The sequence below is a fragment of the Lactuca saligna genome, chromosome 5 (assembly GCF_052625555.1).
Source record: "Lactuca saligna cultivar CGN05327 chromosome 5, ASM5262555v1, whole genome shotgun sequence".
In the NCBI taxonomy this organism is placed as follows: domain Eukaryota; kingdom Viridiplantae; phylum Streptophyta; class Magnoliopsida; order Asterales; family Asteraceae; genus Lactuca; species Lactuca saligna.
Window position 1 is genome coordinate 288,052,842 of NC_136421.1, and position 12,332 is coordinate 288,065,173.

At 32.8% G+C, this 12,332-nt stretch overlaps 2 protein-coding genes across 2 annotated transcripts; one reads left to right on the forward strand and one right to left on the reverse strand.

Moving 5' to 3' along the window:
- Positions 1-589: 589 nt before the first annotated feature.
- LOC145048143 (putative serine/threonine-protein kinase PBL7) lies at positions 590-4,073 on the forward strand. Its single transcript, XM_078996563.1, has 5 exons — positions 590-923; positions 1,835-2,070; positions 2,385-2,574; positions 2,677-3,068; positions 3,626-4,073. The coding sequence occupies exons 1-5, from the start codon at positions 818-820 to the stop codon at positions 3,908-3,910; spliced, it is 1,209 nt and encodes a 402-aa protein (XP_078852689.1). The 5' UTR covers positions 590-817; the 3' UTR covers positions 3,911-4,073.
- A 212-nt stretch (positions 4,074-4,285) lies between these two features.
- LOC145048142 (cell division protein FtsZ homolog 2-2, chloroplastic-like) lies at positions 4,286-7,652 on the reverse strand. The gene is made up of 8 exons (XM_078996562.1): positions 7,529-7,652; positions 6,462-7,139; positions 5,531-5,830; positions 5,342-5,432; positions 5,147-5,271; positions 4,960-5,052; positions 4,611-4,676; positions 4,286-4,515 (listed from the first exon to the last, which is right to left on the reverse strand). Exons 2-8 carry the CDS (start codon positions 7,038-7,040, stop codon positions 4,402-4,404), a joined length of 1,368 nt encoding a protein of 455 aa, XP_078852688.1. The 5' UTR covers positions 7,041-7,139; positions 7,529-7,652; the 3' UTR covers positions 4,286-4,401.
- Between the last annotated feature and the right edge of the window lie 4,680 nt (positions 7,653-12,332).

A 12,332-nucleotide genomic window follows, 5' to 3' on the forward strand; every position in this document is an offset into this window, starting at 1 on the left:
ATTAGGGGGTCAAATGAGCATGTTTCAAAGCCGATGGAACTTGGTTACGTGGCTAAAACCTTTTTGATGATGATATAAATATTTTGTGCTTCAATCTTACAATTAAGATGCATTGATTATAACGTTTCTAAGGGTAAGTGACAAAAGTCTTGACCCATTGTAGTTATTTTCCTTTTAGTTGTAATTGGAAAATGGCAATATTCCTTATGTCCCAATTCCCAAAATATACAATCTTAAACAATTATTTGGCACATCGTGTACAAAATATGTGTGTATCGTAGTTAAAAGTTTGGTTTATATTGACCAGCGGTTGGCATGACTTTTATCACACACCAAACAAAAAGGGATAGTCATTGACTTATTGTTAGGCATTTTGAAGTAAAATTTGTAATAATTTATATATAGAGGAGATGTGAACAAAAGATTTCAATTTCCCTTTCAATTGTATGGGCTGGAAATGACAATACAAACATTAATAGGGTAAACCTTTCACTTATGTATAATCTCAAAGGGTTCATTCGTTTTTATTAAAAACTAGAAGGAGTTAAAATGAATCATCCCAAATGAAATATAAAATGCCTTTCGGTTCCCTTCTTTCTCTCTCTATAAACCTGCAATAAACTCTCTCTCTCTCTCTCTCTCTCTCTGGTGCTAATTTTGATTGGTTTATGTTCTGGGCTTTCTGTAGCAGAGAACAAGAAAGAAGAAGATGAGGGATTTGTAAATTTTTTAGAAGGTAATTTCAATTGTTGTTATGATTTTGTATAGAAACATCAACAAGTACATAGATATATAGAGAGAGATAAAGGAAACAGGCATGGGTTGTTTCCCTTGCGCTGGGGGAGATTCTTCTACAAAAAGATCATCGAAGAACAAAAGAAACGACACCACCCACAACGATCAATCAAACACAAAAAATTCTGGTATGTATAAAGAGATTTCTTTCCTCATATATATATTTTTACGAGTGATCATTCAAAATTGTAAAAGAAGTTGTATTTTTTTGGGGCAAATTTTGCACCCTAAGCTTCATTTCTAATATTCTCTCTGTGTTTCGTGATTCGATTCTTGTTGTGGAATCATGCATGCCGTTCGATTTTTCTTTTTGGGGATTTGCGTTTTCTGATGTTCGGACCCCTATTTTGTATTTGAAGTTATGAATTTTGGTTATCGATCTTCCATAAGAGAATTGTTGATCGTGGTGATTACTGATTTTGTTGTTTTCGTCGTCGTCGACTAATGATGTTAACTTTGGGTTTACTTTGAGATTGGATGTAACTTTTTTCTGTGTAATTTAATAATAATTTGTTCTATGTCCATTGGGTTAAATTTTAATTGGAACTTTTGTGTCACTAGTGACCTCATCAATTTAATAACTTTAATAACTTTTGATCTTGAAGCTTATCAATTCCCTTGATTTTACTCTCTTAACTAATTTATCAAAAAAAAAAAAAAGCAACTCTCAAACTGATAGTACTTTCCTTCTTCAAAAACCCTAGAACCCATATCAATTTGTAGTTGTAACTAAAACAGATTACCACAGGGGAGAGAATAGTTACTATTTACTATTATACCCTAATTTTTATAAGTAATCTCATTATTACAACTTCAAGCAGTAGAAACACTGAAACACATTCCAAACACTGATAGGTGAATAGAAAAAGGGTTTGGTTTATTCTTTTCACATCCCTTTGTTATCAATTGTCATGTCCCATCTTACTTTCTTAAATCATGATGAAGTTTTATACTTTTGTGCTTTAAATGACTTCTTGTGTACTTCTCCACACATTTCATTACATATTCTGATTGAAATTTATTGGTTTAAATGATTTAGATACAGTAAAAGTCGAAAAGTGTAACGAAGTGAAAAAGGAAAGTGCACAGGATGCTATTCAATCATCAGTCACCAATGAGAGTAAGACTCAAAGAGAAGGAGGTTCTATAAACAAAGCAAGAACATTTACATATGCACAATTAGTCAATGCAACTGATAACTTCAAAGGTTCATATTTCTTAGGGGAGGGTGGATTTGGCAAAGTTTTTAAAGGAAAATTAGAAGATTCCGATCAGGTTCGTGAAAATCAATCATTTTAAATTCAATCATGAATCCAAGAATTTGCATAATGACAAGAGAGTATAGTTGTATACACCTTAAAAGTAAGGTGGTGTCTCTTTTTGACATAATGAACTTAATTGGGAATTTGGGATGTTCCATTTTTTACTAAACAACTTAATAGAAAAAGTCATGTTAGAAAACAAGACTTTCCCATCAAGTCCCAACTTTTTATAAATTCATCCAAATTAATCTTTCTTTTCGTGGTTTCAATTATGTAATATTCTTTTAAACATGAAAAAGCTTGAATCTTTTTAGTTTTACATCGCAGATTGTTGCAATAAAGCAATTGGATCCCGATGGATTACAAGGGATTCGTGAATTTGTGGTTGAAGTATTGACATTAAGCATGGCAGATCATCCAAATCTTGTGAAATTAATTGGTTATTGTGCCGAAGGAGAACAAAGATTATTAGTGTATGAATACATGCCATTAGGCTCTTTAGAAGACCATTTACATGGTATCTATCATCCCCATCATAAATTTCTCATCTTTCAAAAAAAAAAAAAAATTGTATGTGAATTGAGTTTTCTTGAAATGTATGATTTTTTTTTGGTGGCAGATGATGGGCCCCACAGGAAACGACTTGATTGGAATACACGGATGAAAATAGCAGCGGGTGCAGCCCGCGGGTTGGAGTATTTGCATGACAAAATGAACCCACCGGTTATATATCGGGACTTAAAGGGGTCCAATATTTTGTTAGGTGAAGATTATCATGCGAAATTGTCTGATTTTGGGTTGGCAAAAGTGGGCCCACTTGGAGACAAAACTCATGTTTCGACCCGTGTGATGGGGACTTACGGGTATTGTGCTCCTGATTATGCAATGACGGGTCAACTCACTTTCAAATCTGATATTTATAGTTTTGGTGTTGTCTTGTTGGAGCTTATTACGGGTCGAAAAGCCATTGATAATTCAAGATCTGCAGCCGAGCAAAACCTTGTTGCTTGGGTAACTAACTAACTTTACTTTTTTTTTTTTTTTTTCATTTGATTCTTTTGGTAGTCTTCTCTTTTACTTTATTATGTAAGCCTTTAGTTCTCATGGTCCATACTCCACTTTTGAATTTTTTTTTTTTTCGGTTATTCTTGTGACAACCCTTAACCCCTGAGCTGGCCCACACTGCGTTATCAGTTCTAATATGGATTATGAGAGAGAAAAATAGCTTTTTGCGGAAACTTTAATTAAGAAGTTGATATAAAGATTTTCCATTGGGAATGGGAATCTTCTTTTGTGGTATCAACATTGCTTTTGAATGAGGGAGTGATATTGACTCATCTATAATCCAAATACATCACTCTCAAATTTGTGAGGTTTTTTGGGGCCACACACTTCAAGAATATGATCCCTTGTTCCCATATTCTTTGGCATCATCATCAATCATCACAACATTACACCACAAATTTTCTTACACTTTCTGAACCATATAAAATATAGCAACATACTTTTTTTTTTTTTTTTTTTAAATTGAATTTTCTTTTTTATTTCAATTTGTTGTGTCATGTCAGGCAAGGCCGTTGTTCAAAGACAGAAGGAAGTTTTCACAAATGGCAGATCCAGTCCTTGAAGGTCAGTATCCAGTGAGAGGATTATATCAAGCTTTAGCAATAGCTGCAATGTGTGTTCAAGAACAACCTAATATGAGACCACTTATTGCTGATGTTGTCACTGCTCTCAATTATCTTGCGTCACAAAAGTATGATCCTTTAAATAACCCTGTTCATCAAAGTTCAAGGAGGTCTTCTCGTACCCAAAGATCCATTGATGAGAACAAACCCAACCAAGATATGTAATAATTGTAAAGGGAGGAGGGGTAGTTTTGTCTTTTGTGTTGATAATATGGAAGGTCGTCGGTGTTGTTTTTTGGCATCGTAACTTAAACTTTTGACATTGTTTTCTTGGTTTAGGATTAGAAAAAAGGTTTAGAGGAATAATGAAATTACATATTACATATTACATATATATATAATATAAATATACATATATATCTTCTATTTTTTTTGTTGTGAAATGTTGAATTCCTTCTAGACATTTTTTTTACAGATAAGAGATATTTTGAAGAGCTTGTTTGAAGTAGTTAACCAGGCCCACCAGCTGTTCGACGGAATGCCTCAAAAAGACTTTTTCAATAGAAACATGGTTGCTTAAATACAGAAATACTAAATTGCTTGGAGAAAAAAATCAATATTCAAGATAAACAAGCAACCTGTACAAATTTAATCCCAAAACTTTTGTGAAAATTTTAGAGAACAAGTAAAATATATAATATAGTGGCAACACATTACTAAGCTCGTGGGTATCTTGAGCGCCCTTTCTTCCTTAAGAACTCGGGAATTTCAAACAAGCTTCCTTCCTGTGGTGGCCGCCGGTTGAATCCACCCAAATCCGTCTGTGCCGCCTGCATTTTCACCAATTTACATAGCAATTGTGAAATTATGAAACTGCCCTTTCAAAAAAACAAAAAAGATAGATTTTTGTAGTTGATAATAGTACTTGGAGAGGTGGTTCATCACTTTCTTCTTGTCGCTTGAATCCGGTTGCTATTAGAGTTATACTCACCTAAAAAATAAAGAAAAAAAATCATAAATGTTGACTTTCGTGTTTTTCAAATTTATCAAAATGAAAAATAGAACCCCTTAGCTCCCTTTGTTACACGAGACTACAGAATGTTTAGGAGGGCATTACTGTCTTTTTCATTGATGAGACTATTATTTTTGGGTGGGGCAAAAAACTTGCAATGTTTTTGTCAGATTAACAGTAGTCACAGTCTCAGTCAAATGCATGCCAAACACAGTACAATCAGTTTTGTTTTGTCCTATGTTTGTAACAAAGTAAATCTTACTTGACCACTTATCAACGGATCAATGACAGCTCCAAAGATCAAGTTTGCAGTGGGGTCCACAAGATCGTATATCACCTCGGCTGCAGTATTCACCTACAATGTCCCATTTCACAACGTTTGACTCTAAATAAACGGTGTTGACTATCTGCAAAAAGTCCAAAATACCCTTCCATATCCAAAATCATACCTCGAGTAATGTTAAATCGGTACCACCGGTTATATTCCAAACAATTCCAGTCGCCCTCTCGATACCGATGTCTAGCAAAGGTGATTGAATCGCATTTAAAGCAGCATCTCTTGCCCTTGTCTTCCCTATAAAAGGAAAGACACATTAATCAAGTAAAATTACAAAATTACCCCTAGTTGAATGATTTCCACTTACCAGTTCCAATTCCGATCCCCATTAACGACGAGCCTGCATTTGCCATAATAGCTCGAACATCAGCAAAATCCACGTTGACTAAGCCTGGTATCTGCAATTTTAGTCGATTGTTTTAGACTTAATACAGAAAGAACGACTTAATACAGAAAGTCAGGGAAATGAGACTTAATGGAGATTAACTTTTTATACCGTAATTATATCGGAAATTCCACGAACGCCCTGGCGGAGAATGTCATCAGCTAGATTAAAAGCTTCGGTTACAGGGGTAGAAGGGGAAATTGCGGTCAATAATTTGTCATTTGGAATGACGATCAAAGTGTCGACATTTTCTCTTAATAATGCAATTCCTTCTTGTGCTTGAACTGCTCTTCGCCTACCCTCAAAAGAAAAAGGAGTTGTCACAATGCCAACAGTCAATATTCCCATTGACTTTGCAACACCTGCAATGATTGGGGCTGCACCTGTACCTGTACCTCCACCCATCCCCGCCTACACACAGACAGACAGTCAGACATGACTTAGGGGCTGTTTGATAGTTGCTGATTGAATCAGATCTGATTGAGTCAAGGTTTGACTCAGACAGACCCTGCCTCTTATCAGACATAGTATATATATATATATATATATATATATATATATATATATATATATATATATATATATATATATATAATCATCCATGGGTAAAGCGTTGAATATATAAGGTTTGTTTCTTTTCTAGACTGAATAAACCATCTGAATGAGACTAAATGACCGTTTTACCCTCTTACATTCCATAAAACAAATTTCAAAATATTCATCAGTTTTAATATGAGAGGGAGGTTATAGGAAAAAAGAAGAAAACAAATAGGTAAAGGGTTAGTGTCTTGATATATTAAGCTAGTTTTTTTTTTTTTTTTTTGGCTTAACCCAATAAGTCATTTGTCCAGATTAAGTAAGAAAAAGAAGAACCATTTATAGTGATCCAAGAGTCGAGAAGAAACAAGCCCTAAGTGGAGGATATAATGTTGTGAGAATCATGAAATGCTTGTTGGTCACGTTTTTTAGGAGGTGACATTGAAAAAAGGTATAAAATGTGGAAATCAAGGAGCAATAAATTAAAAAAAAGGGAAGAACTTACAGTGACAAACACCATATCTGAACCATTAAGAGCTTCTTCAATGGATTGTCTGCTTTCTTTAGCAGCATTCATCCCAACATCAGGGTTGCCACCTGCGCCAAGTCCTCTGGTCAACTCTTGACCAATTTGCAACCGGTGATTTGGGAAAACAGGGGACATTTTCATAGCTTGAACATCTGTGTTCACAATATAAAACTCAACACCCTTCATTGCATTCTCAATCATACGGTTGACCGCGTTTGACCCACCTCCTCCAACACCAATCACTTTAATCGTGGCCTCATTGTAATTAGTAGAAATTGTTGAATCTCTCAAACTCTCCTGGGGAGTGATCACTGTGTTGTTTCCATCGCCTCTGAGTAGATAAACTTCGGGGTGTAGATTATGAAAGGAATCTTTGTTATTGAATTTGTTGATTGATGAACATGTTATCTTGGGGGAATACGAAGAAATGTTGTTAGGTTTCCAACGCGTCATCTTCAACGTTGAAACTCTCCATCCAAAAACAGTGGGTGCCCTAATTGAATCTTGAGTTTCTAATGGCATTGACAATGGCGATGTACATGTTGCCAATGCCATAGCTTTATTTCTCGCAAGAAGGGTATGTTGAAAACCAAAGGAAATTTATCTACCGATACCCGATTCTTAGAAACCACAAATATAACCAGATGAGTTTACCTACAAAATAAGACCAAATTCACCGATTTGAAAAAAACCAATAGCAGATAAAGTCAGAAGCGTGTAAGATTGCAACAAGATTTGAACAAAATGCAGATGGGTAATGGCAATGGATGTGTGAGGAGAGAAATCAATACCCAAAAGTTTAAGCAAAAAAGTTACAAATGTAGCATTACTAACAGTAGTGAACATTGAATAGAAGAAAATTCAGTAAATTGAAAGCTCAAATAACAGTGTAAGCAGAGAAAAGCAAAGCCTCATATTAAGAACACCTGGAACTTAAAGAATTGCAGCAGAAATCGAACAAAATGTAGACCTATAATGCTACATAAGAGGAAAGTAATGACAAATGGAAGATGAGTATGACAACAAGAGTGTAAAGAACATACCTGAGAGGAAGAGGATTCACTACGAGCAAAAACGCAGCTGCACCAGAACTTGCAGCTAATTCCATTTGAGAAGAAAAGGGGTCAAAAAAGTGGGTATTAGAACATCTCACGTTTCTTTGGTAATAAAGTGGTTTGATTGTAATTTTTTTTTATAACATCTTAAAAACAATTATTTTATACATTCTTGTTTTGGAGTTAACCTCAATTTTTTTTTTCTTTATTTGAAATTATATTTTAGAAAACGTTTTATTTTCGGGTCCTTGACCGGTTACCAATAGGTTATGATGACGTGTCAGTTTTGCATTTTCCTCGGTTTGCATTTAGCACCAACATTTACGTATAAGTTTGTATTTAGCCCCAACATTTTTTTGTTCCCCATTTGCTATGGTTTTTTAGGAAAAAAAAAATCATTTTAGCCATTAGCCAGTCATTAATAAGTATTTTCATTTTTTTTTGTTTATCAACAAATATGCCATTAGAAATATTTGGAACAAATATGTTATTAGAAAATAATCGATTCTTTTTTAGATGGGTTACGAATGAATTAACAATTTTGATTGACTCAAAGATTAACATGTCAAACTGTTTATTAGATGTCATAGACTTAAGACGTACATTAGGTCTTTTTTGTTTATTTTAAAATATATGTGTACATTAAATACAAAAAACACTGATAATACAAAAAAAAAAAAAAATTATTAACTTACCAGCTAACAAGCCCCGTCCCTTAAAGATAAGACACATTTTCGACTCTTTAAAAATATATGGTTTCTTAACAAATATGTCAGTAGAAATAATCAACTGTTTTTTAGATGACTTACAAATGAATTAACAATTTTGATTAGCTCAAAGATTAGCATGTCATATTGTTTATTAGATGTCACGGACTTAAAACTTATACAAGGTATTTTTCCTTCATTTTAAAATACATGTCTAGATTAAATACAAAAACACTGATAATACAAAAAAGAAAATTATTGGCTTACTAGGTAACACGCCTCGCTCTCAAGCAGAAGTCGCAATTTCGACTCTTACCTCTATTTTTTCCTTTTTCATTTTAAGTTATTACGTTTTAAAATACCTATTCATGACTAGCCAATGACTAAAACGAAATTTTTTCAAAAAAACAATGGCAAATGGGGAACAAAATTTTTTTTGGGGCTAAATGTAAACCAAGAAAAATGCAAAACCAACACGTCATCATTATTTGTTGATGACCGTTCAAGGGCCCGAAAATGAAACGCTTTCTAAAATATAATGGCAAATGAAGAACAAAAAATAAAGTTGGGGTTAAATCGAAACGATGGTGTATAAATAATGGATTTTAAGTAGGGGTGTCAATTTATGACACGACACGATAAAAATACACGACACGAAACGAAATCGGGACGAAATCAAAATTCGAATTCGTTTTCGTGTCGTGTTCGTGTCAAATTTAAAAAACATGATGTCGTGTTCGTGTTTACAAATCCACACGAAATTGACACGATTGAGCATGTATTTGTCGTGTTTTCGTGTTTGTCGTTTTCATCGTGTTATATATGATTAAATATGAATTAAATAAAATAATAGTTATGTAATATTATCTTTGTCGTGTTGTGTCGTATTGTCGTTTTTTAATTGGTTCGTTTTCGTGTTAGTGAAAAAAAACACGACATCGTGTCGTGTCGTGTTCGTGTTACAAAAAACCTTATCGTGTCGTGTCGTGTCAGACAAAAACACGATACGATAACCCGATTTGACAGGCCCAATTTTAAGGTATTAACCTATCTTTTTTTTTTCTTTTATATAAATTTGTGACTAATAATTTTAAGGGATTATCTCGTAAATTAAGATAATTAATTAAGTTGTGTTTATCTTTATATTTTATTATTCTTAGTTGTGACTTAGAAAGTTAATATATTTTTTGATTTGCACATATTTGGTTACTGAGTTTTTTTTATCCATATTTACTCCCGTCAATTTATTTAACTGTACACATTTAGCCATTTTGCACATTTAGAACTTAATATATATATATATATATATATATATATATATATATATATATATATATTGCAAAATAAGTCTTTGTTGTTTTTGTACATATTCAATACTTATGACGGTATTTTTTTTAGGGTTTTCTCATGCCAGTATACGCGACACAATCATTAATACGGTATTCGGGGTTGTTCATGGTTATGGTCATCGCGACCTCGACTGTTTGGTTATTTAGTTTTTGTGATTTGGTTTAGGTTTGTGTTCTGAAAATCGTAACTTCTTCATACGATCACAGGTTTAACGATCTTTATATCTATGCGTTCGTATTTGAGTCTACTATAATTTTATTTTACGATTTTATAAAAAAAAACATTCATACATACATTCATAAATAACGCATGAATATAAAGATCATATGTAAAAATATATATTGCTTTTTAACGAGAGTAATCTAAACGAAAATTATAGTAGACTCAAATATGAACACAAGGATATAAAGATCGATAAAATATGTGATCGTATGAAGAAGTTATGATGTTCAAGACATAAAACCTAAGTCAGACCATAAGAAGTAAGCAACCAAGCAGTCGATGCCATGATGACCATAACCATGAACAGTCTCGAACACCTTATTAATGATTGTGCCGCGTAGAATGACATAAGAAAACCCTAAAAAAACCAGTCATAAATATTGAATGTGTATAAAAACAACAAGGATTTACTTTGCAACAAAATGAATATTAATGACTAAATGTGAAAAAATATATATTAATGATTAAATGTGTACAAAGTGAGAAATATATTATCCTATTAAGTTATTTTTTCGGTTTACCTGGAATAACCGGTCATAAGGACTAAACGTATACATTTAAACAAGTTGAAGAGGTAAATATAAACAAAAAAAAACTCAGAGACCAAATAAGTACAAATCGAAAAATATATTACCTTTTTAAGTCATTCTTCCTATCTAGAATTCATATTTATTTCTAATTGTAATCGGGTTTCTATATTACCTTTTGATCGAGAAATAGAAAAGTATGTTTTGAAGTTAATTATTATTATTGTTCTTTAAGTAGCTTTTGGTGAGTGAGATTGGATAGAACAAAACATAACAAATTTGGCAGGGATAACGTTTGGTTAAGATGAAACTAAAATAAATAGAACAAAGACCAAGTGAAATGAGACTAACCTCCTAAATTTTAGTCCCACTAAAAATGACCGAACATTAAGACTCAATTTCTACCAAAGTAAGAAAATTTGTTTTTTTTTCTTATATTTCTTAATAATTATTATAAAATATTCGTAATTACATCATGGTTTTGTATTTTTAATTTCCAAATAGAATCTAAAACCCTCTAGTTCGAATTTAATATATATATATATATATATATATATATATATATATATATATATATATATATATATATATATATATATATATATATATATATATATATATATATGGATGATAATTTGAGAAAGTCATAGTTTTTCGAGAATCCAAAAACTAATTTTAAGCCATTAGATCATATATATATATATATATATATATATATATATATATATATATATATATATATATATATATATATATATATATATATATATATATATTAAATAGAATATGTATCTAGTAATTGCCATTAAAAAAATTCTAGAAAATTATTTAATTATAAGGACTATGTGGTAATTTTATTGACTTGTCGGATACATACATTGTCGTACCAAACGCAACACAAACATTTTATTTAGTTATGTTTTGTCAAGTCTAGGTCGTTCATGTTCAATCTTGTTCATGTACCAAACATTACCTAAATTCTTCTTGGTATCAGAGCAGGATTCCATATCATGTTAAACAATGACGGGTGATACTCCGGCCAATGGCTCCATCACAAACACTAACTCGTCTTCCGGTCCAAATTCACCCTTCTATATCCACCCTACTGATAATCCACGACAAATACATGTCAATGAAAACCATGGCGATAAAATACTTTCTCCCCCTAATGATTATCCACAACAAATACATGACAGATTCGCCAGGAGAGATGAAAGACTTTCTCTTGGTGAAAAATAGGGGCAACTTTGTTGATGGAACCGTCGAAAAATTGACACAAGAACCAATGAATATAGAGCTTGGCAATGAAGTGATGCTTTGATTAGAGGATCGCTTACTACAACCATGGAAAAGGATATATGAAACAACATGCAATACACCACACCAACAAGGAGATATAGGATGGCCTTGAAGAAAGATTTAGAAAGGAAAGTGCACCGCATGCTTATGAATTGAAACATGAATTAACAATACTTAGATAAAAAACCGACTATGTCTCAACATACTTCACGAAGATGAGGGCAATTTGGGAAGAGATCATATTTTTTTCGCCGACTACAAGCTACACTCGTGGTAAATGCACTTGCGACATTGGAAAGAGACTCATGAAATCAAGAGACAAGGAATGAGTTTATGAATTTTTAATGGGTCTTGAGGATACCTTTGGAACTGTAAAGAAACAGATTCTTAGCACCAAACCGATGCCATCACTCCGAACCACTTACCGTCTAATTGCAAAAGATGATCAACAACACAACATCTATGTAGCTAGAAAAACCAATGTTGATGTCGCAGTCTACCAGATGCACACTTAAACTACCATAGACAAAAACAGTTTGAGAAAAGGAACATTAATCGAGAAGGAATGAAGTGTAAACATTTCAGGGAAAATAGGTACAATATCGAAGGTTTTTTTGAGAAGATTGGTTATCCGGATTGGTGGAAATCTTGATGCAAAAACATTGTTGACCAGAAAAGGACGAATCA

What these genes read in the sequence shown, in the direction of transcription:
- LOC145048143 (XM_078996563.1), top strand. Translation starts at nt 818, where the DNA reads ATGGGTTGTTTCCCTTGCGCTGGGGGAGATTCTTCTACAAAAAGATCA. An exon ending in AATTAGAAGATTCCGATCAG is followed by an intron (nt 2,071 to 2,384) that starts GTTCGTGAAAAT and finishes TTTACATCGCAG; the next exon opens with ATTGTTGCAATAAAGCAATT. An exon ending in TTTAGAAGACCATTTACATG is followed by an intron (nt 2,575 to 2,676) that starts GTATCTATCATC and finishes TTTTGGTGGCAG; the next exon opens with ATGATGGGCCCCACAGGAAA.
- LOC145048142 (XM_078996562.1), bottom strand. Translation starts at nt 7,040, where the DNA reads ATGGCATTGGCAACATGTACATCGCCATTGTCAATGCCATTAGAAACT. An exon ending in CCGATTTAACATTACTCGAG is followed by an intron (nt 5,053 to 5,146) that starts GTATGATTTTGG and finishes GGGACATTGTAG; the next exon opens with GTGAATACTGCAGCCGAGGT. An exon ending in ATCCGTTGATAAGTGGTCAA is followed by an intron (nt 4,677 to 4,959) that starts GTAAGATTTACT and finishes TTTATTTTTTAG; the next exon opens with GTGAGTATAACTCTAATAGC.